Source organism: Mesoplodon bidens, assembly GCF_964165515.1.
Source record: "Mesoplodon bidens genome assembly, chromosome: 3".
NCBI classification, from domain to species: Eukaryota; Metazoa; Chordata; class Mammalia; order Artiodactyla; family Ziphiidae; genus Mesoplodon; species Mesoplodon bidens.
Genome location: NC_138178.1, coordinates 173,615,404 through 173,640,483, shown reverse-complemented (window position 1 = coordinate 173,640,483; position 25,080 = coordinate 173,615,404). Strand labels below are relative to the sequence as shown.

General features: G+C 50.4%; 3 protein-coding genes across 8 annotated transcripts in view; 2 read left to right on the top strand and 1 right to left on the bottom strand.

The window, feature by feature from the left end:
• Nucleotides 1-3,249, top strand: part of CCDC85C (coiled-coil domain containing 85C) — an 82,302-nt gene extending 79,053 nt beyond the window's left edge. For both annotated transcript variants that reach the window (XM_081228175.1, XM_081228174.1), the window contains exon 6: nt 23-3,249. In XM_081228175.1, the coding sequence (XP_081084301.1) occupies nt 23-112 (90 nt within the window). In that variant the 3' untranslated portion in view covers nt 113-3,249. The remainder of the gene's footprint in view (nt 1-22) is intronic.
• A 435-nt stretch (nt 3,250-3,684) lies between these two features.
• CCNK (cyclin K) lies at nt 3,685-23,266 on the bottom strand. Of its 3 annotated transcripts, none has more exons than XM_081228170.1 (11): nt 22,930-23,266; nt 18,401-18,649; nt 17,842-17,923; nt 16,184-16,315; nt 12,285-12,390; nt 11,727-11,784; nt 10,586-10,755; nt 9,963-10,234; nt 9,221-9,254; nt 6,344-6,415; nt 3,685-5,041 (listed from the first exon to the last, which is right to left on the bottom strand). In XM_081228170.1, exons 2-11 carry the CDS (start codon nt 18,595-18,597, stop codon nt 4,416-4,418), a joined length of 1,749 nt encoding a protein of 582 aa, XP_081084296.1. In that variant the 5' UTR covers nt 18,598-18,649; nt 22,930-23,266; the 3' UTR covers nt 3,685-4,415. The 3 variants fall into 3 exon arrangements, with proteins under 3 accessions (XP_081084296.1, XP_081084295.1, XP_081084297.1); XM_081228169.1 differs by having other exon boundaries at nt 22,994-23,265; XM_081228171.1 differs by lacking the exon at nt 22,930-23,266 and adding an exon at nt 22,752-22,885.
• A 327-nt stretch (nt 23,267-23,593) lies between these two features.
• The window catches only part of SETD3 (SET domain containing 3, actin N3(tau)-histidine methyltransferase), a 71,917-nt gene continuing 70,430 nt past the window's right edge, over nt 23,594-25,080 (top strand). For all 3 annotated transcript variants that reach the window (XM_081228158.1, XM_081228159.1, XM_081228157.1), the window contains exon 1: nt 23,594-23,705. The gene's annotated coding sequence lies outside the window, so the exon portion shown is untranslated. The remainder of the gene's footprint in view (nt 23,706-25,080) is intronic.

The following is a 25,080-nucleotide window of genomic DNA, read 5'->3' as shown; positions in this document are numbered from 1 at the left end:
CACAGCTCGCCCCTCCCCACAGGTGGTCTGGAGAAAACTGGGAGATGCCGCCAGCTCCAAGCCCTCCATCCGGCAGCACCTGTCTGGAAACCAGTTCAAAGGGCCTTTGTAGGGCCGTTCCTCCGTGGACGTGGACTGGCCCTGCCTGGGGTCCCCAGACGTGGGCAGGCCCTCGCGCCGAGCCACTATCTTCTTTTTCCGTGGTGAATTGTACATAGGACGCTGCCTGCTGTGGCCTGGCTGCCGGGGGTGCGACTCCATTTCCCACCTCTCACACACCAGCAAACCGGGAAGACTATTCCCCGCAGCAGAGCGGCCTGGACAGCCTCGTTCCTGCTCTGGGGCCCGGGCTCTGGGCTCCATTGGCGAGAGGCTGAGGCTGCTCAGAGATGTCCGGCCCAGGAACCGTGCCAGGCTGTGCCCAGCCTTGGTGGAGGGGCACCTCATCAAGACCTCCATCCCCGGCTACCACCTGTGCTGGACAGAGGCCGCTGGCAGCTGGACTGATGCACGGGGCACCACTTCTGACCTGCCTGCTGTGGCCTGAAAACTGGCTCCATAAGTACTGGGTCCCCAGAGTCGTGGAGGAGGAAACTCACCCGCGGCCCTTCCTCTGGCCCCAGGGCCCAGCCTCCCCGCTGCCGGCTCTGCTTGTTTTTAGAGTTCACGCCCCTACCCCTGGCCACACACTCTGCAGTGTCCCCTCACCCTGTCCTAGGCTGTGCCCTATCCTTTTGGGTCCCTCCTGCCCTGGGCCCGAGGCGCCTCCATTTCTGTGCTTCGCATCATGGGCTGTGTGGAGTCTCTGGGCTGGGCCTCTCTCTCTGCATGGGTGGCACTGGGCTGTGGCCGGGCCTCTGCTCAGGAACGGTTGCCCCCAGAGCTTGGTCCCCTCTTGGATCACTGTGGACAGAGTCGCGTGGCCATAGGTGAAGGAGTTCTGCCCTCCTTGGGAGGAGCCCTGCTTGGCTCTGGTTTTCATTTTCCTGTGTGACCCTCAGCAAGCCGCTCAGCCTCTCTGGGCCCCTGGTCGGGAAAGGAGGGCTCAGAGGTTCGAGGCCATCGGCTCTAGTCAGCCTGTGTCCTCACTCGCAGCACGCCAGCCACAGGGTCCTGCTGGAGAGGCGGCTGGTGGGTGGGCTGGGAGGGGCGGAGGCCCCAGCTGAGTTCCGCTGCCTTGCTGCCTCCTCTCGGTGGATGCTCACCTCCCTTCCTGAGCCTCAGCGTCCTCCCCTGCAGAGTGGGCAGCCTAAGGCCCTCCTTGCAGGGCTCTGGGGATCAAATAAGACCTTCAGTGTAAAAGGATCGTGTATAAACTGTAAAGCGAGACATGTAAATTTTAAAGTTTGTGCGCGAGGGCAGTGAGGCCCCGAGGGGGTAAGTGATCAGTGGCGTATCACAAACGAGATCCCAGAGCCTGGAGGGCGGGGACGGGCTGCTGTTGTAACCAGCCCCCGTCCACCCACCGTCTGCAGTTCCTCCCCCATCGCTGGACTCCAGCGGTCATTAGAGCTCTGTGTGTGGGCGAGCAAAGAGCCCGAGAGGCTGGCTTGGCATTGGACAGGCCTCGTCCGAGGCTCACGCGAGGGATGGGGACCAGGTGAGGGGACGGACGAGGCTGCCCCGTCCCTCTCCCCAGCGGGGACTCTGAGCCGTCCCCACCGCCTGTCTGCCATCGGCACCCTTGGGTCGACACTCGGGAAAGGCCCGCGGCCCTCACTGTGCCCGAGGAGTGCTGAACGGGTGCTGGTGGCGGCGTCGGGCACGGTCCTCTTGCCCTGGGTGTTACAGGAAGCTGTGGGCTCTCTGGAAGGAGCTGGTCCCTAGGTCACGTGGTGAGTTCCCTGTCACTAGGGGTGTGCACTTGGAGCTGGGTGAACATTCTTGGTCATGTTCTGGGTGACTCCTGCCCGGGTGGGCAGTCAGCTGGAGGGCAGAGGCCCCCTCCCGGGTCTTGGAGTCCGAAGAACCACGGAGCTGCTCGAGGGGGTCTGGGTCTCTTGGGTGGGAGCCACATCTGAGAACCCGTGTGTCACGTCTGGGTCAGGCTGGCTTGGCCACCACTGAAAATAAGCAATAAGTCAGGTGTCCTGGTGACTGCAGGTCTCCTGCAAACTGACCCAGGGAAGAACAGCCTCCAAGGGACCTTTCCCTGCCAGAGGGAGGTGACCCTGTCCCCTAGTGCTGCGGTGGCGTCCGGGGAGTGGGTCAGGCGTTCCCTCCAGAAGCAGCCTCCCGCCCGCCATGGAGGCAGCACCAGCCGGTGCCGACGTCTCCCTCCTGCCCCTGCCTGTGTCCCCGAGCCAGCACTGCACGGGAGTGGCTTCTGAGGACAGAACCATACCTGTGACGGCATCTCTTTTAACATACGCTGTCGAAAAGCCTGCAGTGCCTCTGCGCGCCCCACGCCGGCCCGGGGCCCAGCTGCAGCGGGAGCCCACGGCTGGGAGGAGGGTCCCGGGGGCCAGCTCGGGGTGAGTCCCCCGCTCTGCCACGAGCAGGGAGCGTGCAGAGGGTGACACCGGCGACCCTCCCGCCTGGCGCCTCAGCTCTGAGAGCTCGTGGTGGGGTGTTGCTGGACCTGGTGTCCTTTCATAAACACTCTGATTCTAGCGCCTGAAGCCCCGTGTGACACCTGTGCTGTGGCTTCCTTTCCCACTGTGATGGATGTCACCCTTCCAGCCTCATCCCAGGTGGCCAAGCCCATCCTGGAGTCGGAATCCACTGAGCACATTTTTATCCAAAAGTTATTAGCCACACATCAGTGTTGTTTAAAGAGAAAAAAGTGACCTTTCTTTTTTTCTTGAAAACTTGAGAGGAAACAATACATACTACTGACTTTTTTTTTTTTTTTTAAGAAACAAAGGAAATGCATGACTGCAGAGCGGTAGAGGTGTATATTTTTCATAACGTGGGGGAAGTACTTGTGCTGCTCTCTGGGAATGGGCGGTCCGCCTGGCCCCTGTCCCCAGGCCGGCAGCCGCGCTCTATCTACCTTCTGTCGGATGTGACCGCCCGAGTACTGGGGCCGCCCCCTCCCCGGCTCTGGGCAGAGCTGGGAGCCCTGGACTCCTGTACCCGTTTCTACCTTCTATTGAACCACTTTGATTTGGGGAGAGAAAAAAAATTAGAACTTTTTGATAGTGTGGTAAAAACATTGATTTGAACTATTTTAGTAAAAGGAGTAACAGAGAAGATTGTGATAGTGTATACTTTGCGCTAGATAAATAAAGGCTCTTTGCAAGCCTCCGTGGTGGGTACGCAGTGCTCATTTGTTTTGGGTGATGGGGCCCCTCAGGGTGGATGGCGGGGGCCGCTGACTGCTGCTCCATGGCCTCTATCTAGTCCTAGGCCAGAAATGCAAAGCATTTCAAATCCAAACCCTGGTCTAACCCAGGAACCTGTCTATGGAGGGACACTGACAGTTCCAAACCAGCTTGAAACTCAACTGCTTCCTCCCAAGAAAGCCCATGTAGGCGCTGGATGTGGGAGGCTGCCCCATGTGGGTACTGCCCGGGGAGGGGCTTGGGTCTGGCCGGTGGCCAGGCCTCTCCTGGGCAGCGTTCCTCCACTGCCTGCTGCTTGGCCCCCAGGGTCAAGAAGGAGAAGATCTGCTGGGCTGCAAACCCAGGGGCTGCTAAGGCTTGGAGCCCCACCTCGTGCCCGTAACAAACAAAGGCGTCATTTCAGAACTGATTTTATTTGGGTAACTGACTGAAGGAGTCTCATTTGTAACCAAGATGGAATTCACAGTATGTTGTTACATTCACACTTAAAAAATATCTCTCTATGTACAGGAATTTGCAAATTGATGTAAACATACATTACTTCCAAGTACATTTCTCCCCTTCTTCCTGGAGGAAAAAGACTAGAGCCATCCAGCAAGTCAACCCCTTCAAAATAACTTAAACGCAAAGGATTAAGTATCTCTAAATCAAAAAAGTGGTTCAATTGACTTACAGGTGTCATGGGAGAGAACATCATGGAATGACAGCAATGACAACAGCTTGACTTCAGATGGAACCGGACTATTTAAAATGGAGTTTCCAGGAAAAATAGGCACTGATTTCTAGAAGGAAATTCACTCCTTATTGAAGCTATTTATTGAGCCAATATGGCTGGTTAACATTCTCACTAGTGTAAAGTAACTCAGCGCAGGACTCGTGGACGACGCCGGTTGAGACCAAACGCACAGTCGGGTCACAACCGGCTCTGCCTGGGCTCCACTGAGAGCTGCTGTCCCCACTCCCCAGGTGTGGAGGACCACCCCAATTTCATCTCGGGGGTCCGGTCCATTTCTTCCCATACTGCAACTGTCTAGCATTACACAAGGTACCCTGCGGCTTACCCACTTAAACTACTTTTCAAGTTAATTAGAAAAACTTTTCTTTAAAAAACAAAGAAAGGGCACCAGGTTACCTCATCCAGGCTGCCCGCCCCAGCCCCCCGACTGGGGGCATGCCAGGTGGCGGGATGGGCGGGGGCACAGGCGGCTGCCCTCCAGGGGGCACAGCTGGAGGCGGGTAGCTAGCAGGCGGCAGGCCCAGGCCTGGAGGAGGGTGAGGGGGCACCGCGTGGGTGGGCGGCATGCGGGGGGGCGGTGGCGGGAAATTGGGGTTGTAGGTGGGCGGGGGGGGCGGGTAGCCAGGGGCGGGGGGAGGGATGGCGGGCGGCGGGAAGGAGGCTGGCGGCGGTGGCACGGGCGGTGGGGGCGGGTTCGGGGGGTAGACGTGGGGGTGATAGGGCAGGTGAGCCGGCGGGCCGTAGGCGGGGGGCAGAGCCCCGTAGGAGGGGCCCTCGGTCTTCATCATGGACTGGAGGCTCTGGTAGCCCTCTCCGGACATGTAGGAGCTGCTGGTAGACATGCCGGTGATGTAGCTGGAGGGCGGAGGGGGCGGGGGCCGGTGCGGCAGCGGCGGAGGCTGGTGCACGGGGGCCGGGTGGGCCGGAGGGGGGATCTGGACTTTGGGGAGGTCGCCGGCTTCCACGGGGCCTGGCGGCTCAGCCTCGCCCAAGGCGGCTGCGAGGGGTGGCTTCCGGTCTGCAGAGGGGAGACAGGCCACTGCCAGTTCTGGGACAGCTCCCGGCAGGGCGCCCCTGGGGGCTGTGCGTGTAGAGGGGGCGGTCCACCAACTCCCTCAGGGCAGGGAAGCCCCCCACCCCCACAGCTCACGGCCACCCCGGGGGTTCCTGGCCCTGTCACAGCACCGCAGGCCGTCTTCCAGAGGAGCGGCAAGCAGCTGTCACCTTTGTGGCCAGACAGCACGGCCCGCGCCCGTGTCCCGACGCCAGCGGCCAGCGGCTCGTGTGCCGTCACGCAGGCCCTGCACCTCGCCTCCAGCCACTCTGGGTGTTCCCTCCCCGCTCCCCAGCACACCAGGCACGGGCGGTGCCAGGCGCGCACGGAGCCCCTTCCGCCCAGACCCCCAGCCCTCTTTCTAGTACAAAAGTACACGGGGTCCCTTCTTTCTGCCCGTCTTGCCTCCAGAGGCTGCGAGCCCAGGGCCAGGGCCAGGACGCAGCACCGTCTGTGGGCGGCACTGGCATTTGGCAGGACGCCTGAGAGGTGGTCACATGAGTGACGTGGAGTTAAACACACGCCGGGCCAGCCTCTGACATCCCAACGGCCCACACGAGCGGCATTCCGGCCCGTGCCCTGGGTGGCGGGGGCACCGCTCCCCGCCCAGGCTCCCTGGCGGCCAGCTACTGGCCGGAAGAGCTGAAGCCCCCAGAGGCTCAGAAGTCGCTGGAGTATCTCCCACCTTCTGGCACACACACCCTAACTCCTGCCTTCTCTAGTTGTACAGTTCACCTTCCAAAGTGTCACCACAGCTGAAGAATGAAAGTTCTTTACAACTTTTCTCCTCTATTTTTAATGACGCTGAGGAAGCGTCCCAGTTCACTGTGTGCCTGTGAAGGCCTTTTCACTCTATTCTCCCCATGACTCCATGAACACCTGCTTACTCTCCAAAGGGTACCCAGAAGACACTGCCGACGGGAAGTGGATGCGAGAGCCTGGAGTCTAAGGTCGACAGCGATCTGCCCGGATCTCGACAATGTTTCTAAGTTGGCAGGGCTTTGTTTTCCTAAAACTGATTCTAAAGTCATTTATCCTCCACCATTTCTGGATGCGAGAGGTCAGAGAATATTCAGGTATACTTAGAATTCACATCCTCAAGCTATCTGGTTGTAAAAAACAATTTTTAAAAAAATCCTGGGTCATTAACGTCTCTCTAAATTTCTGAAATTCTTCCATAAATCCTCCCCAGGATTTCCCAAGTGTGCCCTTCAAAAAGGCAGAGAGAAAAGCTGCCCCTCCCAGCTGCCTGCAGGCAGCACTTACCTGGAGGTGGATGGGCTGGAGGCAATGGAGGGTGAGGGGGCTCAATTTTGGCAATTTTAGGTGGTGGTGGTTCTGAAAAGAAAAAGTAGATTAAAAAGCTACTCTTCAAATAGAATAAGTATGTCAGAGAGAGCGAGAGAGGAGAAAAAGAAAAATGCACTGTTAAGGAATTTTCTGGGGGAAAAGGCTGATATGACCAAGGCTTTAAGGGAAGCTGAGGAAGGCACCAGCTAAACCACCCTTTTAAAAGAACAAAACAAATGAAACAAATACATCCCCCCTCCAGCTCCTGCCACCCCGCGCCTCTCGCCTCCTCCGAAAGTAAAAACCCTCTCGCTGCTTACAGTCTGCCAGCCCACCGTCCACCTCTGCCCGACTTCCTCCTGACCACTCAGGACGAGCCCTCCAATGACACGAGAGCAGCAGACTGCATCTCAGTTACCAAGTGGTGCCCGTCGGCGTCCTCACTAACACACAGAGCACCGAGAAAGCCCCCAAGTGCTCCCAGGAGAAGCCGGCCCCTTTTAACTCTTGTCTAGGCACCCTTAAGTTTGTTTTCTCTCTCACAAATGTTTACTCCTAGTTATAGCAGCACCCCTGAACTGGCGTCAGTAGAGACCTGGAGGCTGGTGAACGGACAGAAAAGCAAGGTAGTTGGGACCGCTTGGGGCAGAGGACGGAGCCCACCCTTCAGGGTTGAGCGGCTGCATGTAACCAGCATCCTCAATGACAATCCTAAGTCGCCAAGACAGGCTACGCCACATCCAGCATCTTCCATCTGTGACAGTAGAGAGTGTGCGCACACAATCAAAAAAGAATGCCATCTTCTCGCTTGTATGGTTTGGTTCTTTCTTCCTGAAACTCACTTTATTCTGGCTCGTACGCTGCTCTGCTCTGGCACTGCTCAACGTTCTTGGCTTCCTGTGTCCCAGATACAGGCTGAATTCAAGGTCCAGGGACATCCCTCTCTCTATTCTCTTCCTCAGAGACCAAATCCCGCCTCTCTAGGCAAAGGAGCTGGAGATCTCTGCCTCTGCCTTCCATCTCTCCTCCCAAACCGCGGAGCAGGCTCCTGGGCCCTGTCCCGAGACCGAGCAGCCCACGCCTCTCACGCAGGCGCCCCCCTCCAGCCCCTCCCACAGACGGCTGAGCTGAGGTCATCTAGATCAGTGCTGTCCGACAGAAATATAAGAAGAGCCACACAGGCAATTTTACATCTTCTAGTAGCCACGGTGTAAAGTACAAAGAGGTGAAATTAATTTTAATACGGTCTTTGATTCAAACTGGTATCAAGAATTTTATCGTCTTAATGTGGAATCAATGTAGAATTTTATTAATGACATTTTTAATGTTCTTTTCTCTAACTCTTAGAGATCGGTGTGTCTTCTGCGCTGAGGGCATGTGGTGTTTTTGGAGTAGGCCACCTGTCAAGTGCTCACCAGCCCCCTGCAACCCAGAGCACAGTGGGGTCCTGCTTCCAGGCCCCAAGGCACCCCCAACACCAGGTCTCACGCCGGGCTCGCAGGCTCCTGCCCACTCCCTACCCTCTGTGCCGTTACTGCTGCCAGGGGAACTCTCTCTCTAATGAACTCAGACCGTGCCATTCTCCTGCGCAAACGCCTCCAGTGGCTCCCCTGCCTGTGCAGAACCCATCCTCCACCAGGGGGCGCTATCACCTGCTGCTGGCACATTTTCAGTCCTAGCAAAAGCTACTCCTTTTCCACCCTTCACAGTCCAGGAAGACTCCCCTCTCTGTTGTCTCCCAAATTCTCCACCCCACTGTTCACTCCGCTCCTTTGCCTGAAGGCTCCACCCTGTCAGTCCTCGTTGCTCAAGGCAAGTCCCCCTCCAAGGCCACCCGGGCTCGTCTCTGCCTCTTGCAGACACAGCGCCAGCTCAGCTGACCCGACATCCACGCGGCACGGAGTGCAGCCCCCTCTTCTGTGTCTCGCACTTACTGTTTGCCCATCTGGAGCTAAAACAATCTCCCCTGTAATGAACTCATCATTCCCCCAAAGATCCTGAGAAAAAGGAGCTTTACTGTAACTTGAAGATCGCACGATAGTTCAATAAATAATTCACTGGGTTCCTACCCTGGAACTAAGTGACAGAGAAACAGAAATGAGTAAACATGGTCTGTGCCAGCACAGGGTTCAGTACTACGGGCTGACCTGGAGACAAAACACTTCTGGTTTTCTCCTCTGTGATCTTTCAGGTTTTGCTCACACTTTGTTAGTTTCCAATATAGAAACAAGTTAATCAACTCTGGGCTCCACAAATATGGGGAAAAAAACGTGTTTAAAAGAAGTGTGCCCCCCGTAAGCAGCAGGGCAGCACGCCTACTGCGGCTCCCATCCTTTCTACCCATCGCTCGGCTGCTTGCTGCTCAGTCTGGGGCTGCCCGGGGCCCTTCACTCTGTCGACTGTGGTGGGCTTAACTAACCTCCAAAAATAAATGTTGCTGCAGCAGTTCGCCTACTTTCCTAATTATATTTTGATACACAGTCGGCCCTTCGCATCCGTGGACAGGGAGGGCGGACTATGAAACCCAAGCATCTGAGAGTTCTGGCATCCAAGGCGGGTCCTAGAGCCAATTCCCCGTGGATACCAAGGGATGACTTATGTTACCAAGCACATTTTTATTGTCACTAATTTTTTTTTTTTTCTGTATTGATACTGTTAAAGTACAATCCAAAAATATACAGTCAGGGAATACACAGAGAAGACAACACAGCTAGCGTAAAGTTTTTGATGGGCTCTAACGTTAAATTTTAAGGCCAATCTAAATCTGAAAGGAAAGAATTTTTGACTAAGAATTTAAAGTCTTGATAAACAACATATAAAACTAAAAAACGAAACACAAGAACATAAAATTACCTGCTGCTTTGTTCTCTTCTTTGGGAGAAACAACCTGTTACAAAAGAAAATGCACAACTGTTAACCAAGACCCTAGATGCCGTGAGGAAAAAGTGATTATTCAGGCACTGAACAGAATCATAGCCAGAACGTGGACTCAGACAAAATTAATTTTGGCTTGAACTTGCAGAGCAAACCTAACAGATCATTTCTGCCTCCTTCCTCTTCCCCTTTCAAATCAGACAGCAGGCAGAATTACTAACTTTTCTGACTAGTGAGTTCTGAGCACTAAGCTTTGCACCCTCCATCGAGCTGTCTTATCCGTGGTGAGGGTGGCTTGCTGACTGCCCCTATCCCGCGGGGCTTCCTTGGGGTCTGTGTCACAACGTACGGCTTCCTCCACTGGAGGGTCTGCTACCATGCAGAGAAACTTTTACAAATACCCCCGTGTCGTTTAAAGACGGGAGACACCTATTCCGGCAGTCAGTGTGCAGATGTGGAAACTACACCCGGGCACGTTTTGGGGCCCTGACACAGGCAGCAGCGGCTGGAGGAAGACAGAGCCGTCCTGGCTCCAAGAGGTACCTGTCCTCTGACCACGCCAGCTGTCAGGCTGCCCGTGGCCAGGCAGGCAGACGGGGAGGTGGATCGTGTCACTCCCCGCTTTTGGTGTTCCGTGCGCTGCCTCAGAAAGGGGAACACACACAGGTGGGGTATCGCCACGGGAAGCCGGCCACAACCAGTGCCAACCTGGCGCACTCACCACGGCGCGCTTCACCTGCCGGGGGGGACTAGGCTGCGGGGATGGTTTCTTGGGCTGCTGGGCCGGTGGCGGTGGCTGCGGCTGGGCTGGCTGCTGCGAGTCCTTCTGCGGGGGCTGGGGCGGCTCGGAGCCTTGAGACGGCTGTGACTGTGGCACTTGTGGCGCTTGCGGTGTGGGCTGGAGAGATGGAGGCTGCTGCAGCTGATGGGGCGTGTGATGAGGCATCTGTTGTTTTCCTTGTGAGTAAAGATCCAGGATTTGGTGGCAGATGTCTAAATGATAGGAAACAATTACATTTGCCACAAATTGATATTTTAAATAAAATTCTACCTAGAAAAAAACATACTCCCATTTCCCTTGCAGGTGCGATTCCCCTACAAGGGCCAATATGTGGCTGTCATATTTGTAATTCACCAATCCCTGGTGTGCACAGCACTGGTGTGCATTTTTAGTTCACCAAAACTAAGTGTTTGGATAGAATGAACATTACATTAGAGAATTTAATTAAAGAATAGTTTGCATGTACCTGTTTGGGAGAATCCATTCTCGGGACTCATTCTTCCTCACAGGGAAGAATGATCTAAATCTGGAACAACCTGCAGAAAGCTCAGCACGCCCCGTACCTTCCAAAACATCCACAGGGACGTCTTGCACAAACTGCTCCCACCATCTCCGGTACATGGGTTTGGAGGTCCATTCCTGTATTTCAAATTTGCACAAACGTCCCGCAAGATACATCACTGCCACTGCTATGATCTCTGGTTCCCACTGTAGTGACAAGGTCGTGCAGAGACTAGTTCAACAAGAAAAAGAGGTGACTTGACTTGGATGAGCAAACGTTTATGATTAACCCAATGCATGGAGATTAGATGCCATATCTAAATGTCAGTTTGCTTATTATTCCCTACACATGATCAAATAAAGTATTACAAAGAAGCAAGTTTTTCGTCTTCTAAACGTACTGAGATAAGTTACTTTAACTATAGCTACTAATTTGTTCCTTAAAAAATCAGAATTCCAGCACATTCAAAAATTGCTATGTCGGGCTTCCCTGGTGGCGCAGTGGTTGAGAGTCCGCCTGCCAACGCAGGGGACGCGGGTTTGTGCCCCGGTCCGGGAAGATCCCACATGCCGCGGAGCGGCTGGGCCCTTGAGCCATGGCCGCTGAGCCTGCGCATCCGGAGCCTGTGCTCCGCAACGGGAGAGGCCACAACAGTGAGAGGCCCACGTACCGCAAAAAAAAAAAAAAAAAAATTGCTATGTCATGAAATACAAATGAAAATGCTTAAGTTCTTCAAACGGCTGGAACCCTAGCACTGAACCATCTCCTTACATGATGGCAGCTCCACTCGCGGGCATTCTGTTCCCCATCCAGCACCTCCTTAGATCTCTCAGCTCCAAGAACATCAAGGCTCTACAACCATTACAAGGAAGTATAAAGTTGCAAATATATAGTTTGCAATTTGCAAAACGAAATGGATTTAAGTATATACTTGTCAAAATTCTCTGGTGTATTGTTTTGGACTTATGTTTCAAACCGGTGATAAGATTTCAGCATCCTATACCACCGTGATGTGGCAGGGTATCCCCTCTGCCGGGAAGCAGATGACCTGGACTTTGACCCCAAGCCTGCCATTATCTGGCTCCTTAAGCTGGGGCAAGTCAGTTTCCTCACTACAAAATAAGAGGTTTGGATTAGATGACACATAAAGTCCCTACCTATTTTAAAACACCATAATTAAACCAACATTTGAACCCATGTACCTGTCGTTTACGAATGTCCAAGCCATTTGAACCAACTTTTGAATTTTGTTTTTATCACCTAGAAACGGGGAAGAAAAGGCAAATTAGTAATAGAAAGGAAAAAAAAAAAAAGAATGCATGAGAAGCAACGAGTACTTATTTAAAGCCTACTGTGTGCTTAGCACCACCCCCAATACACAGCAAAGAGCTTCTGCCTGGGAAACAAGGACAAATGAGCGGGCCCACGTCCCACCTCTGTTCGCTTTCTGCATGACCTACACTGAACCACCATTTATGGGAAACCTGGCTCCAAGGCTGATTTTATTAGGCTATTTAAAAAATCCTTACTCATTTTCCTGCCTCATATCACTTGGCAACTGGATGACAGAATCTGTTTATACATAAAAGGAAACAGCGTTAACAGCTATAATACTGAATTGTCTGGCAAGCTATGGCCTAGGTACTTCACACACTGAACTTTCTGCTGTCCTCTTTTGAGAAGCGTCATCTGAGTGTCATCAAATTATTATAAAGATCTGATTTCAGAATGCAAAAGTTCTCTTAACTGTTTTTTCTTACCTTTGAGTTGTTTCGCATACTTGAGTAGGAATTGGTATGGATGTTCCACCTGTAAATCAAACTTTATGGTCTGTAGTAAGATTCTCTCCAGAACCATTACTTCTTCCTAAAAATGAAATAACAAATGTTGAGACAGTAATTTCAATCACAGGTCTGAAACAGCATTAAAAAAGTGACATTTCCTTTTATTCTCTCTTCAAGCTATATTTTAGCAACTATTTTTCATTCCTTTTCCCCTCTCTCCCACTCAGGCCTTTAACATGCTCAGAGACAATGATAAATTCTGAAAAGAACTAAAAGTAGGAAGACAAAACAATCAGAGTTAATTTTTAAAACCTACTTGAAACAAAGTAAACATTCTTAGAAATGTTATTACTTTCCATACAGATGAGCCCCCTTTACAAAATAGACCTTTACTTTATAGATACTTTAGTTTCCTTCCAGACCTCCATTAAAAAAAATGCAGTCTTCCAGGCATTTACATTGAAAATTTTAAGCAAGAAAGATTATGACAGTGGCAGCTTCATGCAAACCTGGACAGTGAATTGTGTGTGTGTGTGTGTGTGTGTGTGTGTGTGTGTGTGTGAGAGAGAGAGAGGGAGAGAGAATGGAGGAACATCATTTTTGTGTTTTAATCTTTCATCTACCTGAAACAAGGTATCCCAATGTCATTTACTGAGTAAATTATCATTTTCTCTTTTATTAAGCCACATCCTGAACTGTCTATACACACACACACACACACGTGTGCACACACACGCAATCTTTTCTGTTCACTGCTCTGTTTGTCTACTTCTGTACCAGGATCAGAGATTTAACATTTGGAAGGGTCAGTTCAATGATTATTCCTCTTTTAAAAACCTTTCTTGTTTTAGCCATGTTCCCCCCACCACCTGCATCTTAATATCATTTTATTTAGTATCATTCTAGGAAAAATGAAAGCTACTGATGTTCTGATTGGGAACTCACTGAATTTGCAGGATAATTTAGGGAAATGGGCATTTTAAACTACAGTGAATCTTCCTATCAAAAATTTATTTATGAAAATCTTCTTTTCAGTCCTTCAGTAGTTTTAAAGCCTCCCCGCCCCAACACGGTTTCCACAAATTTATTATAAGGTTTATTCCTGGGTATATTATTTTACTGCTGCTACTGTAAATGGAATCTCTTCTTTTATTATACTTTCTAACTAATGTCCGTAAACAACTTCTTGAATTCAACCTCTGTAGAGCCTGTCCGAGCACTTACAATTTTACTTGATTGTAAAATACAATTAAGATGCTCTGTGTGGCAAGAACAATCCCAATCACCTGTTTGAGTCGAAGAAGAAAGGGCCTTGGAGAGACTGACAATCTCATCATTAACAGCTGCGTAAACCCGTTAACTCTGGGCAGAGAAGCCATGTAGATAACTGGCTTTCAGATTAAAGGATGGCATCACACTTCACAGAATGTGGAGATGATTCTACCATGAGTGTCACTCCAAACGACAGGGCAAGGTGAGTGTCTTTCTACCCTTGTTTCCCAAGTGTTCTCTCAGGAAAGCTTTTAAAAATCTTAAGGTTTTCACACAGTATCAAAAAAAATCCCACTAACGCTGTCCCCCCACCCCCTTTTTGTCACCACCTGTTTCCCAGAAGTTTCAACATATCCCTTAAATTTAGAAACAATCTTTTACCAAGTGTCCAGACTGTAGCCCATATAGTACTACGAGACAGCCCAAGGCCTGGCCTCCCTTTGTGTTTCAAATACTCAATTAATGGAATAATTATAGGTCTGTGTGCCAACATGATTCCTCAGGGAACTTTCCCTCAGCCCCATACTTCCTGTCTGGAGCACCTGTCTAGGTTCCCAGATCGAATGCCCTCACCGCACCTTTCAATAACTTTTATAGCATTTATCACTTATCACTGATTATGATTATTATCATAATCAGATAGCTGGCTATCTGAATATTTGATTAAAATCTGTCCCACCACTCAACTGTAAAATCCATGAGAGCAAAAGCCAGGCCTGCTTTGCCACCTGTTAATGTCTAGTGCCTAATGCAGAGCCTGGAACAAATATTTGTTGAACACATGAGAAATTAATGTAACAGGGAGAAACCACAGAGTTAGGGCAAAGCTAAGTAAGACAAAAAAAGCTGCACATGATTCAGGACCGTATTTTTTCTAATTGCTTATATTGCCGCCTCCCCCCAAACTTCCCTCCTCTCCTCTCCGGCGAGGAAAATGTCTTCCACAATGTCCTCACCGCTCCAGATCCAGGTTCCTTCCTTTGGCCCCGACATCCAGTCATGCCTGGGGAGACTGCACATGAGAGAGAGGAGGGCAGGCTGCAAAGCCCCTCTGCCCACCTGAGTCAGGCTGGCCTGGCTTAAAAGCCTGATTAGCATGGCTGTTGCCCTCTTCCTGACTTCTGGGCCCTGGAGCTGCAGAACTTTTGCCTCACTGTGCCTGGCCGGGATCTCGGTTTCCTGATGTGTTGGTACAGTGGGTAAAGGCTGAAAGCAGAAGGGGACTCCTCCAAAGGCGCCCTGGACAGAACACGCCAGCTGCTGCCACGCGCCCGTGCCCTGCGGCGCTTCCAGATCTTTGTGACTCCTTCTGGGTAACCACAGCTCATCAGCCACAAGGTCCCTCTGCCCCTGTGACCAAGGCCTGACTAAAGCACAACACATTCCTACAACTGTCTCCCCGCTGGGTGAAAATCAAAAACCCACGGGTATTGGAAACACTATCTGATGCTACGTTACTTTTATAAAAGTACATTTTTGACCACTGTTAGTATGAATTCCTCATAGGTTCACATTTTTATAAACAGGTGAATGGGTTTATAAATAAGTTCAAGGGACAGAGTTATCCACACTGACAGCACTCACAAACCACAACCACACTATGTGCAAAAGCATTCTGGGCCTGTTACGTCCTGGAAGGCGCACATGTTGTAGACACGCACGCAGATTCTGCTGGGCGGGGGGGCGGCGCCGTACAGCTGACCAGGAAAAACGGCCGTGGACGTGCTGAACGGCTTCGTCTGGCTTAGTTCTGCTTTGACTGTGATTCCGAGTTTCTCCCCACATCCTTAGTTTGTCATTTATTCAACAAGTACCTGTTGAATGCCTACTCTATCCAGCCACTGCACTAGGTATCAGGCAAAAGAGACAGGGTCTTAGCTCTCACAGATCTACAGTTGAGAAGAGGAATGTTCTCTGTGTGATTATCTGGTTAAAATCTATCCAATTATGAGCCGTGAAAACATTATGAAGGCTAATTCGCAAGCGCCATAATGGTTACAATGGGGGACCCTGACAAGAACAGCGGAGGAGGAAAGCTGCCACCGACCCGAAAGTGGTCTTTTTAGAACATGATAAAATCACGTACACAATTATTTGACCACCATTTCTTGACATTAGCAGGGGCTGTGGGGAAGGGACAGGATGGATAGTATATCAATCTGGGTGTCTGCAAATGTTAACACCTTCCACCACTCTTGGGAAGCAAAAGACACACAGCACACGTAGACACACTTGTACATCCAGCATCTGTACATTCTGTCTTCCCAGAAGCCAGCTGGAGATGAACCCAAGAAGCCAGACTGCTTCTGGGCCTAGGAGTGCTAGGGGCCATGAGAGCACTTTGCTCACACACGTTCTATGTGTTACTGCCCCTAACGGGCTCACAACCCAGCATGGCACGTTAACAGATGCTACCTAAGTGCAGGCTACGTTATCTCCCCTCCTTTCTCACAGAAGCAAGGAAGAATACCTTCTGCATAAGTCCTCTTAGGGACACAGGGGACTGGCAGATACAGGGCCACAGCCATTGTCAACACAAGGAACTCTATCATAATGCTGTTGTGAGGAATCAAGGCCCGAAGGCAGGAAGTTATGACTCTTACCTTTGGGTCATCTCCAAATTGGCCAAATTGTACATCATTTAATAAACTACGAGCTGTTTTGATGATATCTTTACATTTTTTTGGTGTTTCTTCTACTTTCCCAGCCAGAAAGAGACAACAAGCTCCTGTCACCTAAAAGGAAGACAAAAGCTTCTGAGATCCTGTTATCAAAGCTCACACAGAAACAGAAAACGCATTTTGGCCCTTCACAACAAACTGGGCTCCCTCACTCTCCTACCAGCTTCTTTCTCATTTGCAAACACTCGGACACTCTAAAATCTTGAAGGAAATGTCACATACAAATACTCCACCCGCCCCCCCATTTGGCTTCACAAATTATTTTAAATGTAGTTTTCTGAATAAAATGCCATGTAAACAAAGTAGCCACCGGAAAGGGAAAAAAGTCACAGAAACACACTCTTCTTTTCCCATTGCGATCTTAAAGACACTGACTCCCTGACTGGTGCACCCGAACGCATGTCCTCTGGGATTCGCCTCTGTACCACTGCCCGCACCTTCTGTTTCCTTCCTCACGCTGCCCGGCTCCTGGTCCAGTTCCTACGCCACTGCGATCTTCTCACTGCTCCACCTTCAGCTTTTCTTTGCCCGCTCGCTCCAGTCTCTCCTACATGCCCCTCCCTTCACAGAATCCTGACCAAGTTAGACATCAGTGAGGTCCTGTGCCGGGGTACAAAGCGGATCCTGGCACGGTCCCCTTCCCCTAGAACATCACAAATTAATGAGGGAGATGTGTACAAAACTAAGTAAAATCTTAGCAAAAGGAAGACCCCCAGCAGACTAACTTCCTGTTACATCTAATTCTTCTTCTTCATGAAACCCTTCCATCACCTCAGTTTACCTACTGAAGCCACAGTTCCCTAGTCCGGCATGCAAGGCCTGCTATGGTCTGGTTCAGTCTACCTCACCGCCCAGGGTCCCACCGTGCCCCTCCTGCCGCCAGGCCTCCTGGCTGCCGTGCACGCCTCCGCCAGGCCTTGGCTCACGCCGCGTTCTGTAGGACTGCTGCTCTGTCCCGTCTCAGCACGGGTAAGTCCTACTTACAGTCAAGGCTTCACTCAGTGCTGGCCCCTCCTCCCCAGCACTTTCCTCGATCCCTCTATGATGTAGTGAATCTCTCCCTTGAATGCTACAGCCTTCCTTCTGCACCTCTCCTATGGCCTCACTCTCTACAGTGTGTTCTGTACCTGTCATACCATCTACCCTGGACTGAAAGCTACTTGAGGCAGACTCTGCCACAGAGCATACGACAGTCCATGTCTTAAGGAGTAACTGAAGAATAACGGATATGGCGTAAAGAACTACTATGCCGTCTTGGCCTTTGTTGGGTCTCAACTGTAAGGCCAATTTTATCTTGGGAAAAGTAACAAGGAAGCAAATTTTCACACTAAGTACAATATGATTATGGTTCACACTGGACTAGATAAAAAACTTAAAAATACTTTAATACAGTTAATTGGGAAAAAACAAAGTTTAGACTGTTTTTGTTTATATATGATTTTGTTTATATATAATATGTACCATACAAAAATAAATACTTCCTGGAAAATAAAATAAAAAGGGAGACTACAATCTGTCCACTGAACTGTGTGGAAATAATAACATGTGATAGAAAATTATAATAAAATTCAAACACTTACATATCTTGGGAATTGCTTGAAGGAATGAAACATATAGAAGCGATGAAAATAAATTATTCCAGTTGCCAGGGTATCATAGTGTCTGTTGTTCTGGTTAAGGGCTTTGGCCAAGAATTTTTACAGTTTACGTCTTAGTTAAATGTGGAAAAAACAATAAAGGCAAACAATAACAACAACAGCACTGGGAAAGCAAACACTATCAGTGGCAAAGCAGGTGAATGGGAATCTCCGGGCGTCGGAATTCTGGTACAAGCTGAAGTCTATGCTTTAATAAGGCAGGGCTTCACTATCCTTTAGAAATACTTCAACTGAGGTCACTGGGTGCTATTTTCCATCCTGGTGGCCGCCTGCTCAAAGGCTAATTCTACACATTTAAACGATAAAAAGGAAATAGAAAATCCCTGCAGAGCCAAGCAAATCTGAAGTAACGTTTAAATAAGAAAGCTAATTAAGAGCTGCTTTAGTCAGGGATGTTACTTGGTCTTTTGTCTATAGCATTTAATTTAATTTGTGGTGGTGGTGGGGAGTCTGTCTATCATAGATCCCAGAATCAGGATACAGTCCCAAACGTGTGCCCACATCAAAGATGAACCGAGCCCCTTCTCGGCGGTAGCGGGCCTCGGTGGCTGGATCGAGTCCTTCTAGTTGAGAGGGTGTATGAGCCAAGTCTTTTTTATCCCAGTACCAACATGGTTTTGTGTGGTCCAGGTTTGCTGAGGTTACTGAAGGGCTTGAATTTTCTTTATTCTCCTTCATTTATTGAAGTAGACTTGTTCTTTCCAACAGACTTTCTGAAAATGTTAGAATCCTAAAAGAAAGAGAAGAAGCAGGAATGTTGGAAAGGGATACCTCACGTTAAATAAGCCCAATCATTATAAACAGTCTACGATCACAGATTTGTACTTGATAAAAATTTTTCAATAGAAGAAGCACTACTGATTGGTAGTTAGAAGCCCAGGCTCACTTCCAAACACAAATTTCACATTTAAGTGACCCACAGTATGATAAATCCCAAACTTCATCGCTTAAAAGGAGGAGCTTTCCTGTCTCATTTCCTTCTGCCTTTTTTCACTAGGCCCAGCTCCCTTATGCTGGTCTAGATTCTGTTCTTCAGTAAAACCCAGGTCGGTCCTAACCCCCACCAAAAGATTTATGCTCCAAAATTATCCATTTCTTCCATCCAGCATCCAGTCAAATTTTTCCCTTTTTTAGTTTACTTGATTTCATTTAGGTCCTTTCACTTAGAAAAGCCACCAGACTGGATGAATTCATATCTGCACAAGCCACTGAACTGAGCAATGTACATCGGGTGTGGGTGTAGTGATCTGGGGAGAAAGGATGGAGGGAGGTGGTCCACAAGGGAAGGAAGGAGTTCCTTTAAATTTTTCTTGCTCTCTCATCCTCTTCTCTTTCATTCAGAATGAAGAGATTCTCTAAAAGCTGTATGCTGAGAAAAGAAAACAAAAAATAAGGACTCTCACCTAGAGGCCGTTATAATATGGAAATTGTTTGTAAACTGGATCAGAGAATAGACATTTTCATACAGGGCGGCAAAAGGGTTCTAACAGAGGTAGCTAGCACCAGGTTGGTCTGGTTCGTCAAGAAAACAGCTACTCTGGAAGCCTAACGTCTCCTGTGTGCCGCCTCATTGCTGGGGGGAAAGGTGACATGGAGGGCTGACCGCTCTCCTCCTTGCACCTGGGAGCTCTAAAGAGAAACGTCCCCTCCAACAGGAGGAATTAAGTACTACCTGGAGAAGAGTCATCTTCTTGAACTAATCTACACTCTGTGTGACTGAACTGGGCAACGGGTGGGGCCTGGGGGAGACCGGTTAACTAAAGCCTCAGTGTGTATGAAGAGTTCCCAGTCAGATGCTCAGTAAATATGAAGGTAGCTGGGAGTTAGAGGTCATACTAGATATGTTTTCTCACCTATCAGATTGGCAAAAAGTCCAAAAGTTTGACAATATACTCTGTGGGCAAGGCCAGGGAGAAGCAGGTAATCTCCTATGTCGCTGGTGGGAGTACAAAGTGGAACCACTCTCACAGAGGGGAATTCGGCAAAATCTAACAAAATTACATACACATTTGCTCCTTGATTTAGCAATTCCAATTCTAAGTATTTACTCTGACAATAAGATCACAAATATGAAACAACAGGTGCACAAGATCATTCAAAGTATTGTTTATAACAGCAAAAACTGTAAACAACGTGAAAGACCATTAGGGCACTGGTTGAATAATATGGTACATTAACACAAATGTGTACCATGTAGCTATTAAAAAAGACTGAGAAAGATCTTTAAGTACTTGTATAGAGAAATTTCCAGGATCAGCAAGGTGCAGGAAAGCATACATGCTATGTTAGTATCTAAATAAGAAAAGCGAGGAAATACAAAGTAGAAATATCTATTCTTTTTTTTTTTTTTTTTTTTGCGGTATGCGGGCCTCTCACTGTTGTGGCCTCTCCCGTTGCAGAGCATAGGCTCCAGACGCGCAGGCTCAGCAGCCATGGCTCACGGGCCCAGCCGCTCTGCGGCATGTGGGATCTTCCCGGACCGGGGCACGAACCCGCGTCCCCTGCATCGGCAGGCGGACTCTCAACCACTGCGCCATCAGGGAAACCCAAACTTTTTTTTTTTTTCTTTTTTTGCGGTACGCGGGCCTGTCACTGTTGTGGCCTCTCCCGTTGCGGAGCACAGGCTCCGGACGCGCAGGCTCAGTGGCCATGGCTCACGGGCCCAGCCGCTCCGCGGCATGTGGGATCTTCCCGGACCGGGTCACGAACCCGCGTCCCCTGCATCGGCAGGCGGACTCTCAACCACTGCGCCACCAGGGAAGCCCCACAACTAAGTTTTGATAAATTTAATAATTCCTGGCAAATTTACATCTTGTTAGTTTTGGTCTATAATTTCAGCCTTTGAGAACTCTTGAATCCTGAGTGTCATCTAACATACTGGCTAACTATCACTACAGGTTTTGAGCGCATTTATTAATTTGAGAAGCATGCCTCATATATTTAAAGTTGGTAATAAAAAAAAAAAAGTGCTAACCAGAGTAAGGGCAAGGCCAGAGCCCTGCAACTTATCTCTAAAGATCTCTCTTCAGGTTGACATCAACCCATTAACCAACATTTGGGGTTTGGTAATTTGAATGGACATATATCCATCTAACCGGACCTTACCCAGTGTACTTCTCTCTTGTGTCTATTAGGATAGGAAGAGGGATTATGTTCGGTGTCCTCAGGAAACCTAAATGGACTCATGTCTAGCAACCCCCCACCCACCACCAGTCTAGTAAACTTATAACAAAAGAAAACATGATTTGTGTCACCTGGGTTTTTTAAATTGAAGCTCTGCTGGTTTGAGGGTATGAGCCCTCTTTCCCAAGTACTTAGAAGCTCTCTTTTTGTTGTCCCAACAAGACTCTAAAACAGATTACTAATAAGCTCTAGCATCCAAAGCCACCTAACTGCTCTCTGCAAAAACCGACACATTTATCAGACTCCAGTCTTCTATCATTAACTGCACTTTTAAGATTCCTCAAAACGTATGAACAATAATTTCACAATCTTATCTGCATGTATTTTGGTACATCATTTATTTGACCCTGAAAATAGAATTAGATGTAATCCAATTAGATATTCTTTATAATCTCCTCAATTACTTTGAACTTAATCCTTCTTGATTTTGTCTTGACCTAGTTTTAGAGACAACAAAATATTTTTCCTTCTAGATACTTAGCAAACTCTCATTGCTTTCAAATATAATCTCCTGAAACGAACAATTTATTTTGTAAGCCAAAACTATGACCATTGTTTTTCTTTATGACGTTCAATGTTAGAAATGGCATTTAAGATTTAACGATCTCATTAGCAATTAAAATGTTTCTTTATTGTTTGTTGGTGTAAACTGCGTTTTCAAAATGGAACAAATGTTTAACATGCTTTATGCAAGAATCAACTAATATTTCTCAACAAAGCATCACAAGATAATCAAAATGAGACAAAAGTAAAAAAAAAAAAACCAAAACAAAACTAAAATTAGACACCAACGGTAGTCACTCTGAAGAAACAAAGCAAGCCTGGATAACTATTACATTCATAGTCAAGATTATTTAACAGGCAGGCATCTAAGAACACTAAGAATCTTAACCAAATGTCTATCAATACCGCAACTATTACCATCATCCATCCATTCATTCAGCAATGAAGAGAGCTTACTATCTGTCAGGCAGTGCTCTAGGTGCTGAGGATATAAAGCTCCTTCCTGGAGTTTTCATTCTAGCAACATCATTCATACTAACCTTAACCAGCGCCAGAATTGCAAGGCAGTGTGCTAGGTATCTTTAACGATACACAAGCATTATCAAGTTTACCTTAAAAACATAAAAATGGCCACCTTCAACTAAATGCTGTGAGAAGCCATTCCTAACGTCAGAAGATTTAGCGAAAGCTCCGTTTGACTGGCAAGCCAAATTTCGGGAGTGCTACCGACCATGCTTAGTGCGGGGAATAGTCTGAGAGCTTTTAGATATCCTCTTGCCTTACGCCTCAACCTTCTAAAGAACAATTCCGCTGGTAACAAACCAAACAACCCAGGACAGGCTCGGTAAGCGCGATGTGTCGGCAAGAACGAAACTAACCGCGGAAGTGCCTTTTCCTCATTCCTAGTCCCACCCTTGTTACACGGGTCTTCAGATTCCGAAGTCAGAGTACCCCAGATGTGGAACGATACCCAAAGTCTCAGGCGTTACCAAGGTAGGGACCGACACACTGCGAAATAACCGGAAAGACGTGGGTAGTCTTCGGTTGTACCGCTGAGCGTGCGCGCGCATAAGACCCCTGCCCTTTCTCCCCACCTTCCAGAAAGTCCCCGAACCCTAACCGCCCCTCACTTGGAGCGTCGCTACCTGCTCTACCGTCCGCGCCGGCCTCCCTGACCCGCTCCTGCGCCTCAGAGCCTCTCCCGGAACGCGTCTCGCGGCCCCGCCGTCGCCCGCTAACTTCGATCTGCACCCGGGGGGTAGCGGAGGGAGGCGGAATCCGGAAAGAGAGACTCCGCCAGCGGATGGAGGCAGGTGGCCATACCCTAATCCGACCTCCAGGTACGCGGGACTTGAGTGGCGCTGCCCGCGGTCCGTCGGTCACTCACCCCTCGCCTGAGGCAAGCCCCTTAGCAACGTCTCTCCTTGTTGACTGCGGCCATCTTGGACGTGGAATGTCGGGGAAGCTACGTCATCGCGCTGCGTCCGGGACTGGAAATAAGCGACCGGAGGGACGCCTGTCAACCAATGAGAAGAAAGTAGAGCTCTCAAATGTGGAACGAGCCGCCAGTCTTCTCCTGGCCCCTCCCCGCGGGTCAGCGGTCACTGCGTGAGGGAGGAGGAGCCCATCAGAGGGCCCATCCCGTCGGAGAGAGGGAATTCGGAAGCAACCGAACCTGCTAACGGAACTTGGGCGCGAGAGGCGGGGCCCGGGGTGCCGGTCCTCCAATTAACGCCCGGGTATGGGCTCAGCCCAGCCAATTATGGCCCGGAACCTGGCGGGGGCCGAGCACGCCGCTCTGGCCCCGGAGCCCGCCGGCCCAATGGCTGGGCAGGAACCCGAGCGGAACGGTCGGGGGGCGGTGGGGCGGTGCCGCGCCCATGCGACTGAACCGCGAGCCAATGGGCGGCGGCGGCGGCGGCTCGGGGGCGGGCGGAACCGGGTTGGGCCGCGACGGCGGGGCCGTCTCAGGCAGCGGTCCCGCCCCCTCCTGTCCGGCCGCAGCCGCCGCCGCTGCCGCCTGGGGCTTGGTTGAGGTGGACTGTGGGTCCCGGCGGAGTGTGGCACCGCCGCCGCTGCGCGAAGGGGCAAGCGGGCAGGTGAGTGCCGGCGGCGGCCCCTCCGCGCGCGTGGCCTGCGGGGCAGACTCGCGTCGCAACCCCCCCAATACCGCCCGGAGTGCTGCGAAGCTGCCCCCAACCCCGGCCGGCGCCCCTCGGCCGTGGTCCGGCCCGCGCCCCGCCGGCCGCTCTGGGCCCAGGGTGCAGGGGTCGGTGTGCGCCCTGGGGCCCGGCGGGCAGGGCTGGGTGCCGGGGGCCAGGCGAGGTCGGAGGGCGCCGCATGGCCTCTGCCCTCCGGCCCTCCTGGGGCGGGGGCGCGCTCACCGCTGCCTAGCGTCCCTTCCCGGCGGCCGTAGCTCCGTTCCCCGCTCTGCCCGCCGAGAGGTGGCAGCAGGTGCAGGAAGCGCCCGGCCCCTCGGCACCCACCGGGTGGGGCCGGGGTCGGTCCCTCTCGCTCTTGTCGGCTCGGCTCTGCGTGGGGCCGGCTCGCGCACCCGTTTCCTTCCTCTCTCCCTCCCTCTCTCCCTCCCGTCGTCACTCTGCTGCTTAGGCGAGGACGGTGTGGCTTTCATGTTCCTCTCTCCAAACCTCAGGTCCCCTCGGGGGTGCTCGGGGACTAGCCCCTGCTTCTCTCCCTCACTTTGCAGTTATAAAAACAGTCGTTGAAAATAGGTCATGTTTCTTCCCACGCGCCCTGGCCATCTTCCCCACGCTCCGTGCCCTACTAGGGAGAAGAATTCAGTGCTTTGGAGTTTGTCATTCCAGCATCAAACTCTTCCTCCTCGTGGCTCCAGCCTGGCGATGCAACTGTGTATCCTCTATCCCTAGTGTCTACTCGGGGGTGGGGTGGGGTGGGGGGTGGGCGGGGGAGGAGCCGATTAGCGTTGGGCGCCCCTTGCTGCGGGGGGGAGGGGTGCTTACCCCTGCCGTGTGTCGACTGGTGTAGGATCACTTGGGATCCTAAATGAGGGAGGTGACGTTTTGCATTTCCAAACGAAGGAGGTGATGTTTCCAAAGAAAAAGTCCTTTTTAAAGTATGTTGACAGGTGAATTTTGCTTTTAAGAGCCTCCGAAGAGTTAACCCTTTAGTGATGGATCTGCACAGAGCTTGATTGTGGTGTGGTTACAACAGCCGTGTGCGTTCGGCAGAACTGGCAGAACTGGCCACTGAGAAGTTTGAATTTTGCCGTGTGTAGATGATAACCTCTTCCTCCCCGATTTTCTTCTCCAAAATGACCCTACTGCTATTTCAAAACTGAAGGAACCAGAAATAATTTTGGAAAGGTTTTCCTTACCATTTTAAATGAATGAATTTAACTTAAGAATATAGCAAAATAAACGCAGCTTTCCTCTGTACCCTTAAAATTTGGCAAGACTTACTTGAACCATGGTATATTGTATCCATACAGAGTCT